The 15,488-nt window shown below is 58.6% G+C and overlaps 1 protein-coding gene across 3 annotated transcripts in view; it reads right to left on the reverse strand.

The window, feature by feature from the left end:
- Positions 1 to 15,488, reverse strand: part of LLGL1 (LLGL scribble cell polarity complex component 1) — a 63,867-nt gene that overhangs the window by 11,198 nt on the left and 37,181 nt on the right. For all 3 annotated transcript variants that reach the window (XM_034783419.1, XM_034783418.1, XM_034783420.1), the window contains exons 5-15: positions 12,081 to 12,239; positions 11,039 to 11,201; positions 10,345 to 10,480; positions 9,140 to 9,194; positions 6,933 to 7,087; positions 6,625 to 6,842; positions 6,247 to 6,314; positions 3,874 to 4,027; positions 3,142 to 3,246; positions 1,974 to 2,266; positions 318 to 471 (exon numbers count right to left, since the gene is read on the reverse strand). In XM_034783419.1, coding sequence (XP_034639310.1) covers positions 318 to 471; positions 1,974 to 2,266; positions 3,142 to 3,246; positions 3,874 to 4,027; positions 6,247 to 6,314; positions 6,625 to 6,842; positions 6,933 to 7,087; positions 9,140 to 9,194; positions 10,345 to 10,480; positions 11,039 to 11,201; positions 12,081 to 12,239 — 1,660 coding nt within the window. The remainder of the gene's footprint in view (positions 1 to 317; positions 472 to 1,973; positions 2,267 to 3,141; positions 3,247 to 3,873; positions 4,028 to 6,246; positions 6,315 to 6,624; positions 6,843 to 6,932; positions 7,088 to 9,139; positions 9,195 to 10,344; positions 10,481 to 11,038; positions 11,202 to 12,080; positions 12,240 to 15,488) is intronic.

The raw sequence follows: 15,488 nt of genomic DNA on the forward strand, positions 1-15,488 counted from the left end.
AAAGAAAAGCAGGAGCAGGGATTCTGCTTAGTTTAGACATCAGAAACTCAGGCCGCACCGGCCCTGGGGGACTCTACTGAGTGGAGGCGGCTGCAAGGGACGGGGCAGGGGCAGTTTTGTTTTTAAGCGGTCTGACGAACCCCCTGCTCCGGTCACATCTCACTCCAGTGCGTCGAACGCACGCGGGACAACGGATGTCCGTGTTAAAGAGCCAGCACGCCGCCCCGGCAGTCCAGGTGCGAGAGGTCACAACCCCCCACCCCAGGGGGCAGGCTCAGGATGGGACGGTCCCCCACCGTGCCCCGCCCCGCGGTTACCTTGCTGGACGAGCTGTTGGCACCAACTCTCTTCTTGCCGGAGACTCGGCTTTTGCGGATCCTGCGGAAGGACTGGCGCAGGGACTTCTTCAGCGACTTCACTCGGGAGAGGGGCCCCTCCATGGCCAGGGAGTCGTTGGGGTGGAGCGTGCACCTGGGACGGCACAAACAGCTGCTCAGTGCCAGCCTGGGGGGCAGGAGCGGGGACCCTCCAGGATTCGCCGTGTTCACAGAGGGGAGACTCGTCCCCAGCTTTCTCCCCAACCGTGCCTATCCCTGGCGGCTCGGCAGGGCCTGCCATGTAGACGCCCCCCCCATGTCACTTGGAACAGGCGGTTATCAGGTAACCCACAAACACGGGGGACTGGGACTAGACCCCTCCCACCTCAGCAAGGCCCCTCTGCGGGCTGCAGCCACCAGAGGGCACCTCTCAGCCATCCCACGACAGTAGGATCAGGCGTCCCAGGGGAGCCCCTTTCATCCCAAAGCACTCCCTGTAGGGGGGCTGAGCGCCAAGCAGTCTGGGTTCAGCTAGGACACGGTGTCTGGAACATGCTCCGCAAGCGTTCGAGCGGCCAAGCCCGTCAGGACGCCCAGGTCGGCACCTGCTGCCCCCCAATCAAGGAACTGCTCCATCGAGGGACCCTCTTCCTGGCCACGCTCCCACAACACGTCCCATTGCCCCATGTGGCGCTCTGCCCCCTGGCTGCAGCGGGAGAAGGAACGGCCCCCCAGTGCCGTCTGGAGAGGTTCCCGACGCAAGGATGGAGCAGCTGCTGCCGGGCCGGGGGAGATGGACGGCTCTTCCCTGGGCAGGGACAACGGGGGGCGTGGGCCCTTCTGCAGAGTCACCCATTCCCCCCCTAAGCAAGCCCAGGCAGCCACACCTGCTCCGTGGGAGGCCGGAGATCGGCAGCAGAGGGGGTGAAACCCCCGGGGCGTCTGCTGGTCTGTTCCAAGCCTCCTCAGCACTGTCACGGGGTCGGGAGATTCCTCAGCCACAGCCTCGCATCAGGATACCGGGGCTCCCTATTGGCAAGCAGGGACACCGCTTGCCTACCCAACCCCCCTTCATTCCGCAGCCGCTGTAAGGAGCCCGGAACGGCTCCGAAGGCAGGAGATCGGCACGTGCCGAGCACTGGGCTACTGCTGGGGACCATCGGCGGCACATGGACAAGCCAGCAGGAGGCTGCAGCATTGCACGGGACCGTCTGCTGGCAAGCTACGGCACCCACTTCTCCGAGCCGACCCCCTAGGACTTAGCCGCACATGGGAAAGGCATCAGCCACACAACATTTAAACCTCCCTCTGCCCCACTCATGGGTCACCGGGCCCCCCACCAGCTCATTATCTCAGCTTCTCCCAGCACAGCACCGGGCTGTGGCCACTATCCACAGAATCCTTGGCACTGCTCCTTCCAGCAGGGGGGTAGAGGGCTGCTGTGGGACAGGACAATGCCCCTTCCCGAGCACAGGGGCAAGAGGAGCCGAACCTCCCTAGAGCCCGGCCCTGCCCGTCTGCCGGGGGAGGATCAATAGCAACAGGGTTTGTTGTGCTCATTCACCGCTCAGCTCTGCATCCCAGTGCCAGCGCCGAGCTGGCCGTGATGTGCTCCGTGGCTGGAGCCGGTTCCCAGGGAGGAGGGAGGACAGCTACCTGGCCAGCACCGCGTTGCGTCGGTAATAGTCAAAGAGCCCGAAGCCGTGGCTGGTGCCGAAGGCCACCAGGTTCCACTCGGAGTGCAGCGTGACGGCAGTGACGGCGGCCGGCGGCATGCACTGCACCAGCACACTGGGCTGGAAGCCTGGGCTGAAGGTGATGGAGCCATTCTTGGGGGTGAGCCGGTCGTGCCCCTTCCAGGTGAAGCCCTCCCGGTCCTGCAGCAGGTCCACCATGGCCACACTGATCATGTGATGCGACTTCTCGTCACTCAGCTCCATGACGAGCACCTGGCGAGAGGCAGACGGGGCACTGAGGGCCAGTTCCACCAAGGCATCCCCACACTACTGGTGCATGAGGCTCAGGGGAGAGCTCCTGGACTCCAGCTGGGAGCCTGGTGCCCATGACGGCAAGGCACCCACAGCACTGGGACTGGTAGATAAGTGCAGGCTCCAGGTGCTAACAAAGCGCCCCTCAGTCGCAGCACCCGCCATTATCCCAGGGCTGACGCCCGCCCCGACGCCAATGCTCAGTGCCCCCGCCCTCCCTACCCAGTCCTGCCAAAGCCAGATGGGGGTTGCAATGAGGGCAGAGGTTCAAGCCATGGAGTCTCATGTGACAGCTGGGCCGGGGGAACCTCTCCTCTAGGAAGCCACTGGTACATTCCTGCCACCATCAGCGCTGGCTGGCCAGTGGGGCAGCGTGATGGCCCAGGGGGCAGCTGGTCACGAACAAAGGGGTTTATCCCTGCTCGGACTGACGCCTTGCAGCTGGATGGCTCCCCAGAAGCAGGAGACAGAGCAGACGTTGCACAGCTGATTGGAAACGTACAAAGCTTCCCCAGCCAAGTCAAACCCACCCCCAGCAAGGCTGCCAAGCCCTGGGGTAGATCCCACCAGCCAGAGGGTGTTGCCCTTCACCCTACAGGCCAGGTCACTGGGAAACACGCCCTGGCATCAGCTCTCCAGCCCCTTTTAAGAGGCAGAGTGAGAGCATGGTCTGAGAATCCCACCCTCCGCACCAAATACTTGGGCTCTGCCCCTGGCCCCCACACTCCCTTCCCCCTCCCCAACTTTGCCTGTAAGGAAAACCCAGCAACAGAACGGGGCTGGCTGGCTGTTCCCTTGGAGTGTCACACACACCCCCCCGCCCCCAGCCACCCTACCTGCCCGGCAGTCCCAGCCACCACCATCCGGGCCGTGTATTTACACAGCGCAATCTTCTGGATGCCCAGCCGAGGGTCGTCGCTGTACGGATCAAAGCAGCCAACCTGGACGATGGAGACAGGGGGTCAGGGGCACAAGAGGGCAGGACACAGCTTGCGTTCGGGGCTCCGGCAAGCCATTGCACACACCGACTCCCCCCAGTGCGGGCACCCCCCTCTGCCCCCTCCCTTTAATGGTCTCAAATCCTACCTTAACCCCCTGCCAGGACCGGCCCTCGTCAGGGGCCCCTGATCTGTGACACTGGGCTGCATTATTAGACAGCTCCCTTCTATTTGCATTAGAGATGGGCCTGGACAGACACCCCAGGACTGATGCTCCCCACACAGCCTGCCCTGGCCCTGCTCAGAAGGAGAGAGCAGTTTATGGCCCATGGCCTGGCCTCTCTCCAGAGGCAGCCAAAGGGTCCCCTGGGGTGAGTGATGTGCAGAGCGAGTCTGGCTCTCTGGGCGCCCCATCAGCTGGCAGCATCTTGTCACCCACTACGGCCCCGGGCTGGCAGCGAGCCACCCTGCCCGGGGGAGCTTATCCGATCCACGGGCATCCTGGGAACCCTCAGCCAGCTGGGGCCGGCCTGTAACACGGCAGCACAGGGACACGCCTGGAGAGGCCCAATGGCTCCTGTGAAGGCCCCACACGGAGTTGCCAGGATGAGGACGGGCCGAGGGTGGTACCTTGCGGAAGGGAGGCCACTCCTCCTCGCTGGCCGGGTTGAGGCAGTCGCTGTGCTCGCAGTCCGTCTGGAAGATGTTGGCCGTGCCCAGTTTGTACAGCGGCCGCAGCGACACCCCTGAGGCGTCCCAGAAGCGGACCGTGCCGTCCTCGTGCCTGGGGAAAGGAGAGAGAGAGAAAGAGAGACGTGGCGCTCGGTGAGGAGAAGCTGTGTCTGTCCCTTGCCCGGGGCCCTGACTCCCCACGTACGGCCAGCGAAGCTGCTCCATCCAGGCCAGCCCGTAGCCTTACGGCCCGCTGCAATGCCCTGGCCTGCCCACTTCTGCAAGGGAGAGGAGAAGAGGGGAACAGACTCTCCATTGCCTCTGGTAGCGTGGAACTAGTTTTGACTCCTGTCCAGTGGCTCTGCCGCTCCAGTGCCATTGCATGCCACCTCCCCACCCCACAGCCATCAGGGCCGATCTCCGCATGCTCGGACTGCGGTCCCTCCTCCCTCCCCCAGCCCAGAAGCTTAGGGAGCCGGCAGGAATGAGCTCAGGGGACCAGCATTCACGCCCGGCTGGCTCAGGAGGGTGGCGAGGTGAGGCAGAGATCTCCTTGGTCCACAGCAGGTCTGGATTCTGGACTAGTCACTGGGCCACGGACCAGGCGACCTGCCGCAGTGGTGATGCCCTCAGGACGGCGCCGTCACAGAGCTGGACGGCTCCATCAGGCAGAGGTCAGGAGGGAGGGATGTGGTTGCACAGCTGGCCCCTAATCAGCTTGGCTTAAGCCAGCAGCGCCTCGGTGGCAGTGGACCGTCCCACGATGGCGAAGGGAAGCAGTTCCTCGGCAACAACGGGCCAAGCTGACGTTTCCCTGCCGACGTCAGGGCTAGAAGCCACCCAGCAACGCCGTACTTCACAACGGCTCGAGGTGAGCCAGCACAAGCCATAAACACAGGTTGCTAAGCCCTGGGAAGAGCGAGGGGCGTTCTGCGGTCAGCTGGCCACGTCACAGCCCCTGGCCGCTTCCGGTTCTGCGCTCCGGGCACAGCGCAGCGATCGGAGCCAGCTCCCCGAGCACACCAGCCGTCACTACCCAGGCGTGGCTCCTCTGTAACATATCAGCCCCCCCTGGCCTGCCCCATCTAGCAACAGGCAGAGCAGCTTGAGTGCTGTCAGCCGCACCGGATCAGGTCTCTGGCCAGGGCTGCCCCAGGAAACGAGCCACCCAGGAGCCCCCAGGCAGGCGTGCGTCTCAGCGGGACAGCGGGCTCCGCCCAGCATGACGACGTTCGTTTCGAATTTTCCTTCGCCCCCACCTCCCCCGCTCCAGCCTGAGCGTCTGCGGCCGCTAACAAGCCCTGCCTGCGTGTTCGGAGGAGCCGGTGCAGCCGTCAGCCAGCGACGCCTCTGGCAACACGGCGCCAACTCGGAGCCAAGATAAAACCACCACCAAGAGCGAGGAGAAGGGAAAATAAACAGAGTGACACATCCTTACCAGGCTCAACAAGGAGGACAGTTAGCGGCCCACCCAACGACTGAGGAGGGGCTTCCCCCACCTCTCCCCTGGCATCCGTCCACCCCCACCCCTCTCGCCCGGCCTCCTGGCGTTACACTCCTCTTCCCTTCCCCACTCTGGAGAAGCAACATCCCCCACCCTGCAATTCAGCAGCATCGAACCCAGGTCTCCCAGCCCCCTGCTCTAGTCACGACACACCGCTACCCTCCTGCAGTGGCAGAGAACGCCCTTCAGGACAGACTTTGGCCCTGACTTACGGTCAGCCAGGACGAGGCCCCCTCGCCCCTCCAAGATGCGGCTCTCTCCGCTGGAGGAGGGCTGGCAGAATCACTCGCTGGCTGCCTCTAGGGCATGACGCAAGCCCCAGCCATTCCAGCACGTTTTAGCCTCGCCCATTGTACGTCCCTGCCCCAGTCCCTTCGCTGCCCCTACTGGGCCCTCTATTGGAGAGGTGGCTGCCAGACGGCCATGGGGCCAGCTCCTGCCAGAGAGTTGGATTCAGATTGGGTGGTTCTGGGTTTCCCCACTTTGTGTCAGTGCTTTTATACCTCACGTACATCCACGCTGCGATTAAAACCCCATGTCTGGCCCATGCCAGCTGACTCGGGCGAAGGGGCAGGTTCATTGCCGTGTAGACGTTCAGGCTAGGGCCAGAGCCCAGGCTCTAGGACCCTGCAAGGGTGGGAGGTCGTTAAACCGCCCCTTGGCCCGAGCCCGCTGGCATGGGTCAGCCGTGAGATTTTAACCACAGTGTAGATGTACCCTTCGATACCCCACACGCTGCTCCCTGGGACACCCGATGAAAACCCCAGCACTGGCCAGCTAGGGAAAAGATTAGCCAGTCGAACGGGTGGTGGCCGACCCGTACTTACCCCGTGAGAAGAAGGCCTCTCTGGGTGGGTTCTTGGGCTAAGTTTTTCCCTCCGCTGATCGGCCAGTTCTAGAAGACAGATCCCACCCACGCAGGGTGGGGGGAAACATTAAGCAACAGCTCATTCCACAGGCCCATTGGGGCCTCATCCACGTGCACCCCTCCCACCCTGCTGCTGGCATCCGAGCAAATCGAGATGGGTTTGTGCAGCCCAACTGGACGCTGCTCGCTGAGCCAGGAGGTCAGCGTGACAACTCCCCACAGGGGCTCCACGTGTCATCAGGCTCACTGTGCCAGGCGCTGTATGGACCCCACCCACCTCCTGGCAACACCCAGTGGCAGCTCAGTGGCTTTTCTTCAGCAGGGGGCGTTCCCTTACCACAGACGAATGCCGGGGGCTCTGCTGCTCTCCAGCGCTGATGATCCGCTCCCACAGCTTCAGGGGGACATTGGAGATGTGATAGGAGCAGGTGATGGCGGAGGAATGGAGGGGCGCCAGGTAGGGGGCAGGAACCGTAGGCCAGCCGGGCGTCTTCAGGTCGAGGACCACCAGCTCCTCTTCCACCAGGACCACCAGGGCACTTGGGTTATCGAACTCTAGAAGGCAGAGCAGTGAGACGTCAGTCGCCAGGCTGTGGGCAGGGGGAAGACCGAGACGTGCTCGGTTCTGAAGAACGGGCTGCCTACCCTCCTCCGGCTCCGTGTGGTGCACGGTGAAGAAGTCGATCACACGCGACGTGAAGTCCAGGGTGACCAGGCTCTGGCCCTGCAGGATGCTGACGCAGTGCCGGTCCCCGTAGCTGGCGCGGGGCATGCCCCCGCTGAAGATGATGAAGTGATTTCTGCAGGCAGGGGAGAAGTAACTGACTATCGGCAAGTTTGCTGCTAGAATTTCCCTCCACCCCACGGGCTGGAGCTTGAGACCTCACAGGCCCCACTGAAATGTGATGGGAGTGGGGTGCCCAATCCCCTCAGGAAATCCCCAGCCAGACCCACCTCTGAGGACAATAACCCAAGGCTCTATGGGCCTGGCAGGACACCACTGGCAGGGTAGCAGGGCGCCTCGGCTAGCCCTGGGATACCAACGCACTCCGTTCTCCCGACAGCTCGTGTGACGCCCAAACATTAGCTGCCTGCGTGGTACAAAGGGCGTCGCCCCCCAGGGAGAGTTTTGCTTGAAAGTGTTTGCTGGTGGCATTTTGAATGGGGAGCTGCGCCCGGGAGGGCATGGGTCAGGCACCCTGTGTCCCTAGAAGGGGCCATTCAGAGAAAGGACGACGCTGGGGTTGGGGCACTAACCTTGGCACGGGGAGAGCCGGGTTTAATTCCCTGATCTACCCCAGGCTTCCTGTGCCATCTTGGGCAAGTCACTTGGTCTCTGGGACTCAGTCGACTAGCTGTACAATGGGGACATCAGCCCTGCCCTGCCTCCCAGGAATGAGGGGGACCCCACATGAAAGAGCGTGAGGCCCTCAGACCTGGTGATGGGGCCACAAGCAGAGAGGTTGCATAAAGCTAACACGCCCCCGCTTCCCCCAGATGAAGTAATTTACCCCAAGCCAAGAGCCATTCCTCACACAAGCTTCCTACTGGTGAAGGCACCACTCATGCGCTACTCCCCCCCACTCTGTAGAGCGGCTTGGCCAGTTCTGCCGAGACCCCCTACATGCCCCCCGCCCTCCACACAGGCTGGGAGGAGCTATATGAACGCAGCAAATGCAGGACACGGGCCATGCTGCCCCGAGGAAGAAGCAAAGCAGAGAGAGGCTGGTCGAATGGACGTTTCTCCAGAGAGAGAGAGAACGCCTGGATTAATGGAGACATTACGAATGGAACAACGATGCTCGCTCTAAGTCTGCGGTCCCTACCCATATCCCTCCCCCGCCCACTCAGCAAGGCTGAGATGTCGGCATTGTATATGCCATGGCTACCTGGGCTGGATGTACAGTTTATGTGGATTTGGGTTCAAGACAGTCGGAGGGCAGGGGGATAGCTCAGTGGTTTTGCCTGCTAAACCCAGGGTTGTGAGTTCAATCCTTGAGGGGGCCACTTAGGGATCTGGGGCAAAATCAGTACTTGGTCCTGCTAGTGAAAGCAGGGGGCTGGACTCAATGACCTTTCAAGGTCCCTTCCAGTTCTAGGAGATGGAATATCTCCATTAATTTATTTATTTTTATTTATAATTTATTTAGGAGCTGGACTTCCCTGTGTTGGAGTCCAGGGTTTTTAATCCCCTCGGCAAAACTTCAGACCCAGATTTGGATCCCATGAGCTCCCAGAGCTCCGGCTTGATTAGATCTGGGCTTTGGTTTAGGGCCCCCCAGCTCCACCTTTCAAAACCTTCCCCCTATTTTGGTCCTAACCCTCGAGGCCTCATCACAGCCAACCAGCCTGTCCCTGACCAGAGTGACGGCAGCTGAACTACACCAGTAGCTTCCCCAGGGCCACGTGCTCTACGTACTGGCCACTAACTTCCGCTCCTGGGCAGCGCTCCCATTACAGGGGACTTGGGTGGACTGAGCACCCCCTTCCTACTTTTAGGGGCTACCCCTCTTGGTCTTATTCAAGGGCGCCAGGGGGCCACGTTTTAGCTAGTTCACAAGTTTACTTGCCAGCGCTGAAAATGTGATTTGCCAGGTAGTGTCAGTTGTATTAAAGAGTGTTTAAAACCGGAACTTGGGCGCCTGTCCTGAAAATAAAGTCTCCAGCTTCCATTAAAGGGGCCCTCTAGTCCCCCCGCCCCATTAATTCGAGCACCCCTCCGCAGCCCGGTGGGACAGCCCCCCACGGACACAGCCCTTTGCTGCAGGAGCCGTGGCAGAGACGAGCACCGCGATCAGAACCAAGGGCCACCTCCCCAGCGGTCTGACAACATTCGCCTGCAGGGGACATACCCAGAGTCACAGGTTCTCCGCAGGACTTTGTTGATGGCTTTACAGGGAAATGGACCTGGAATGAAGAAGGAGCCGCCACATTAAAGCCAGCCTCCCTGCTCAACACCAGCTCCTAGGAGGGGGCTCTGTCTTAGCCCCCGGAAATCAACCCACTCCCATTTCTTGGTACCACAGCAGCTCCCCTAGCAGGCTGAAGAGTACATTTTCTCTCCTATCCACCTCAGCTGGAGCCCGGTTTAAGCTCCCAGATAGTCCCTTTTGTATCAAGATAGATGCTCAGCACAGCACTCTGTGCTGACATACACAGCATCTGTCAGTCCCGTCCCCGCCCCATTAGCGCAGCCTTCCCAGCCCGACTTGGACAAATGACACAACCGTCATGAGCTGCTCTGGGCTAGTCTTTAATGTAGCATTACATCGAAAGTTCCCAGTGATTCCTGAACAGCACTTCCAGCAGCCTCTACATCACCCTTCCCTAGCCTGCTAGAGTCCGCAAGGGATCCAAACTCGGGCCTCCCTCCCCACCTGCACGCCACGCAGACGTGACAGGGTTCTGCCCACAGAAGGAGCTTCTGGGGAAACACCCCACTAGCAGCAAGTCGCTGGTCCGGGCTTGGTCATGCAGGCTTGCTCCATCCATCCACGTAACGGGACAATGGTCACCTCCACAAGGAAGCTAGAGAGCCGAGTCATCCTAAGTGACTCCATCTTGCACCACATATGACGCAATAGGTTTAGCCTCATGTTCCCATCTCCAAGGGCCCAGAGGGGAGACTCCATTGCCCTCTGTAGGTGGGCTCTTTTGGGGAACTCAACACTTCTGGGGTCCTCAAGGTGTAGAAGATGTAGCTATAGGATCCACTGAGGTCAGAGCCCTAGCAGCTAAGACAACATTTGCTGGCAAGCCAGGTCTGCAGCAGTTGTACAACACTTCCAGTGTCCCTCTCCCAAGCCCTAGGCCATCAGTGGTCAGTTTCCCAAAGCACCCTGTCAGAACAGCACGACTGACCACGTGAGTTAATGGCTCAGTCCAGAGGCTCCTTGTGGCCCCATATCTCCCTCCCGCTCCAATAAGGCGTTGGGGGCAAGCGTGAAGTCAGAAGTGGTGTAATGACAAACCCTCTTAGAAGGTAAAACGGCGCTTGGGGCCGTCGCGAGAAGGCAGAGGAACAAGGCGGGTGGGTCATGAGGCAAAGCAAACTCACCATAGGGGATAGTTGACATGAGTGGCTGCAGAGTCTTATGGCAGCTACTGTTGATGGACCACACCATGTAACCTCCATCGCTGTGCGAACTCACCACCGTCCTGCCGCTCCGTTCCCAGGCAAGGCTCTCCAGCTGCTGCAAGGAACAGAGGTGGCCAATAAACCCAAGACGGAGAGAGACAGGGGGCTACAGGAGGCAGCGGTGCCGTCTCGTCCCCTCTATGCATACGCAGCCTGGGCAGAATCTGGTTTTGCCACAGGGACACGGGGAGCAAGGCCCAGCACTTCAGAGTGGAGATGGAAGAGGAGGTCAGCAATGGAGGTTTGGGGACCACTGCAATATCACGGGTGCAGCTGTAAGTTAGAAGAGTTAAGTCAAATGCATCAAGTTCAGTTTGGCCACAGGTCATTGCCTGCGAACCCTCCTGTCTCCCTGACCCCGAAAGGAGGGAGCCTGGTTAAGCGTAGCCTCGTTGATGAGGCCAGCAGCATTCTTCGAACTCCAGGCCATCAGCTTCCAGCAGGCCAGCCACCAGGTATGACAGAGCGCGGGAAGCTGGCTCAGAGGGAAGCCACAGAAACTCATCTAGCGCAGATGGCTTGGCCAAAGCTCCCGTGTTCCGTGCTAAGTGGGACACCCACCGGCCAGAGCGCGCGGTGTTCTCGGCTCTCCATGAAACCCCATTCAAGGTACCTGATTGCCCAGGAAGAGGTGGTGGACGTTTCTGGTGCTCTGGTCCCACACGATCACCAGCCCCCTGCTATAGCCAATCAGGATCTTGGAGAAGTCTTGAGGGTGTTCCTGCAGCGACTCCACTGGTCCAAGAGCCTTCCCGCAGCGGTAGTCGTCTGGCACGCTAGCATGGAAGCAGAGGGGTTGGGAACACCAGGCTGGTTAACAGCCATGCAGCCTAGTCCCTCGCTTTCTCCTCGCTAATCCCTCCCCGGTGCTGCGGGCGAGACAGCGCAGCCCAGCTGTTCCGTAACGGGCAGGAGGAAGATGCTCCTCTCTCAGCCCTGGATCAGGATATTTACGTCCCCGACAGCCAGCGAGGACAGACGGACCAGCCAGGGCAGCCTCGTCACACAGGGCACAGACTCCGTAGCTCATCCCTCCAATGGGCCAGGAGGAACGCAAGCACAGACAAGTGTGTTAGGGAGCCCCTTGAATCAAGGGACTGGCTTGAAACTGAATTTGAACTTCATTGATCATCTGCACTGCACAAGGATACGCCCAACACGGCCAGTCCCGAGTCCTGCCCCAGCGGGACTAGGCTCCATGTAAGACCTGGGATGGATTCTCTGGTGGCAGTACCCGCTTTGGTCTTTCCCAAGTCCTGCTCGGGAATCTGGGTGAGGATAGGGTATTGTAAAGGTGGAGAGGTACTAGATCACCACTAGGTGACCTACGTAGATGCTACCCATCAGTCATGGGGCTGCGGCATCTCCAGAAACATCTCAGAGGGAGCAGCCTCCAGGCACCCCAGATCCACCTTAAGAAGCTGCTCAACACAGCCCCCTGAAGAGTTGCAGACTCTCTACACTTGCCCGCCAGCATCCCAACTTTACAGCAAACATTTCACAGGTGCAGCTGCAGCCAGTGCAACCCTGGGCCGGATGGCTCTTTCCACAGACCCCTGCCAGCAACCCACCCCATCTGCCGTGTACCTTGGTGCCCACAGCCATGAGCTGATCTCCACTGGCACCAGTTCACGGAGCTCCCCAGGCCAGCTCACCTCTGCATGATCTCCTCTTGATACAGGGTTTTATCCTCCAGCAGCGTTAAGCCAGAGAGCTCCAGGAAGTACACGCCACCCCCTTCTGTGCCCAGGCAGGCCACATCGCAGGCAGATTTCAGCAGGATCACCGTCACCCGGGTAATGCTGGGAGGAGAGCTACCAGGAAGACAAGATTCAGACAATGAGAGCCACGCCGGTTTACAGGCTGGATGTTTACACGCCAAGTTGCAATGGCTCATTTTGAGAGGACTTCCCGTGGCCTCCAGGAGATGCACAGGCTGCACCCTGGGTCAAAGAGGAGCATGGGCTGGTTTCCTCCGGCCAATATTGGGTCGGCAAAAGTCCCTCCCTTTTATGGACCCCCAGGGTACGAGACACCAGAGGGGCCTGAAGAAGGAGCAGACTGGTGAGAAGGAGAAGCTTGTCCACAAGAATCTACCAAGCAGAGCCACGTCCGTGGGCCCAAGCCTAGAAATGCTGAGCTCCCTCAACTCCTACTGACTTTGGCTTCCGTTCCTGCCATCAGCACATCCTCCAATGATCCAGACCTGCCCCAGCTAGAAGGTAACAGACCCTAGACTGTGGGTAGACATTCCACTGCAGTGGAGATGGACGGTGATGCACAGGAGTCGGAAGAAACGAAGGCAGGGAGACCTCGTACCCATGGGTTTATAACCGGCTTTAGACCCAATGTGGACTATTGTAGGCCAAAGAGAAGCAAGCAGCTCTGTCTATACACGATTATTAAGCGGTTTAGGACAGGTAAGAGAGACACCCAGGAGAGGATCGCTACAGCCCCGGACAGCAATTGCTTGTCACTTAGATTCTAGCTTGCGCGCTCTTTAAGCTCCCGTGCATGATGAAAGGAGAAGCAGACGAAGCTTCCCCACTGTGCCAGGCTGAGAACCGCCTGTCAAGCCGGCAGAGGCAACAAGGAGGGGAAGGAGTCACGGAACCCAGCAAAAGCAGCCACCACAGGGAGGCATTGGAGGGTCAAACAGAATCTCAGCGTTGGGGCAATTCTCGCCGGGTGCCTGCCGTGCCCGGCCCCCAGCAGCCTCTGGAGTAAGTCAGAAGGCGCAGTTCTCCCCAGCCCACCCTCCATCATTGACGCTTTGCCAAGCGGCCTCTTGCTCTCTATTAACACAAGCCCCGCATGGGCATGAGGGTATTTTAAAAGGGGGGTTTGGTCTTTGGCTTCTAGCACTGGGCCTGATTTTAAGAGGGGAATTCAATGCACAGCAGCTGCGGCAGTGGCATGCAGAGAGAGATTCCAGCAATCAAATGACACGCTCCAACGGAGGGCGTGGGTCTGCATGTCAGTTAGTCCCGAAGACCCCTCCGCTGCCATCAACAGGATTGCTCTGGGCCCTCATGAGAGCTGCTGGACGCAAGGGCAGCAGGGGGCAGCGTTGCCTAGCATGGAAGGAAGCCAATAGGCGAGTCTAGCCAAGCCCCATCAGTATCTGGGCTGACACAGTTTATTGGGGATTTGGCATGCCATGTGGTGTGGAATCCCCACCTCCCTCCACAGCAGCACATGGCCGTCAGGGATGTCCCCTACCCCTGGCCTAGCGCTCAAGCGAGGCTTGGGACTTCCTTAACCTCGTTCAGTCTCACATGTTGCCTTTTATGGTCATCTTCCATAGCGGCCGAGCAGCATCTCTGACCTGGGATTTGTAACCCTACAGATCCCACCTCATGGTCCCCTTCAACCGGCCACCGCAGCAGCTGGTTCTCTGACTGCAACGCTTCACCCCCTCCTTACCCCCAAACCGGTTTCCCTGTGGGCTTTGGAACCAGGAATTCAGTTACCTCCATGGAGCCCACGCAGCTCACTGGAAACGGGAATGAGACAGGTCTACTGCCAAGATCAGTCATTCCACGTTGCGGATTAGCTTCCTGAATTGCTATACAAGCATTATCAATAGCTGGGCCAATGTCTATTCCCTGCTACTAAGCCGGGCCGGCTCTAGGGTTTTGGCCGCCCCAAGCAGCCAATAAAAAGCCGCAATCGCGATCTGGGGCGGCAATTCGGCGGGAGGTCCTTCGCTCCGAGGCGGAGTGAGGGACCGTCCGCCGAATTGCCGCCGAATACCTGAACGTGCCGCCCCTCTCCGGAGCGGCCGCCCCCAGCACCTGCTTGACAAGCTGGTGCCTGGAGCCGGCCCTGCTACTAAGTCTGTGGGGTCACTTGTACCGCTCTCCTTAGGAGATCTCATTGTCTAGGTAAGTGATCAGTTAACCTGTGCGCCGAGTTTGTCTTGTTCTCGAAAGTCTGAGATCCAAATAAAGATGGTCCCAGGCAATGATCCAGGCAGTCTCTCTTTGTAAACCCAGATGCTGCACTGGCAGGTTATGGAAGTACTGAGAGGTAAATAGGAACAAGCAAGTATTTGTATGTACACTAGAATCTTGGAAGAGCTACGACTGTAAAGCGATTCACACTCCTTTCGCGTGCTGCAAGTTTCCACAGCCCCTTCACAGGGCTTTCCACCCAGAGAATGAATAATGCCACTGCCTGCACTCCATGGTGCAAACGGCACAAGAACAAAGCCTTCATTTAAAGAGACTGCTACACAGGAAGAGGATCTTGCATCTTCCAGAGCTAGCCAGCATTAAAGGGACACAGAGTTTACCCCGTGATTTTTAATACTGCGATCCCCTCAGATGAGTAGCTGTAGATGCAAAACACATCATTTGAGCATGCAATTGTGGCAACCGAATGCTCAAATGAGTAACTCGGCCCTGAGCATCTGCGCAAGTGGCACACAAAGGGATTACTTTCAGAGATGCTAAGCATCTACATCCTCTGATATTAGTTTCAACTGGAATTCTGGGTATCCAGCACTTCTGAAAATCAAGCCAAAAGGCGTCGGGAGTCCTGGCACCAGGTGGTTTTAAGAAAACATCTTTCTTTGCTGGCGTTCAAATTTTAGAAATTAAAAAAATGTCAACATTGTTTGAAATTTTACCCTTCAATTTTTGCTCTTCTTCATTTAGTGCCCAGAAACAAATGGGCTAATGAATTCTACTCAGGTTATCACAGGCTGTGCAGCAACTCAAGGCTTGCTGAAGTTTGGGAAAATGGCTTCCATTATCTTTCCAAAAAGATCACAGAAGCATATCCATCAACAGTAGGCGCTGCAAAATTTAACTCCCAACAGCGTCCATTTAATGAGTGCTACCTCCCTAAAAGAGTTAGTACCAAGTTTAACAGAGTTTATTTGGGCTACATTCAGAACCGAAGAGCAAGATCTGCAGGCGGAAGAGTCCTTAAAATGAACTCAAACCATGTTTGGTTTATACTGATGATTGGCCAAAAAGATCCATCCCATCCCTTGAGATTTAGGCTCGTTTGGTCATTCCCCACCCTTGTAAGTAAAAAGAGGCCAAGCAGATTTA

Source organism: Trachemys scripta, chromosome 10 (genome assembly GCF_013100865.1).
Source record: "Trachemys scripta elegans isolate TJP31775 chromosome 10, CAS_Tse_1.0, whole genome shotgun sequence".
Lineage (NCBI taxonomy): Eukaryota > Metazoa > Chordata > Testudines > Emydidae > Trachemys > Trachemys scripta.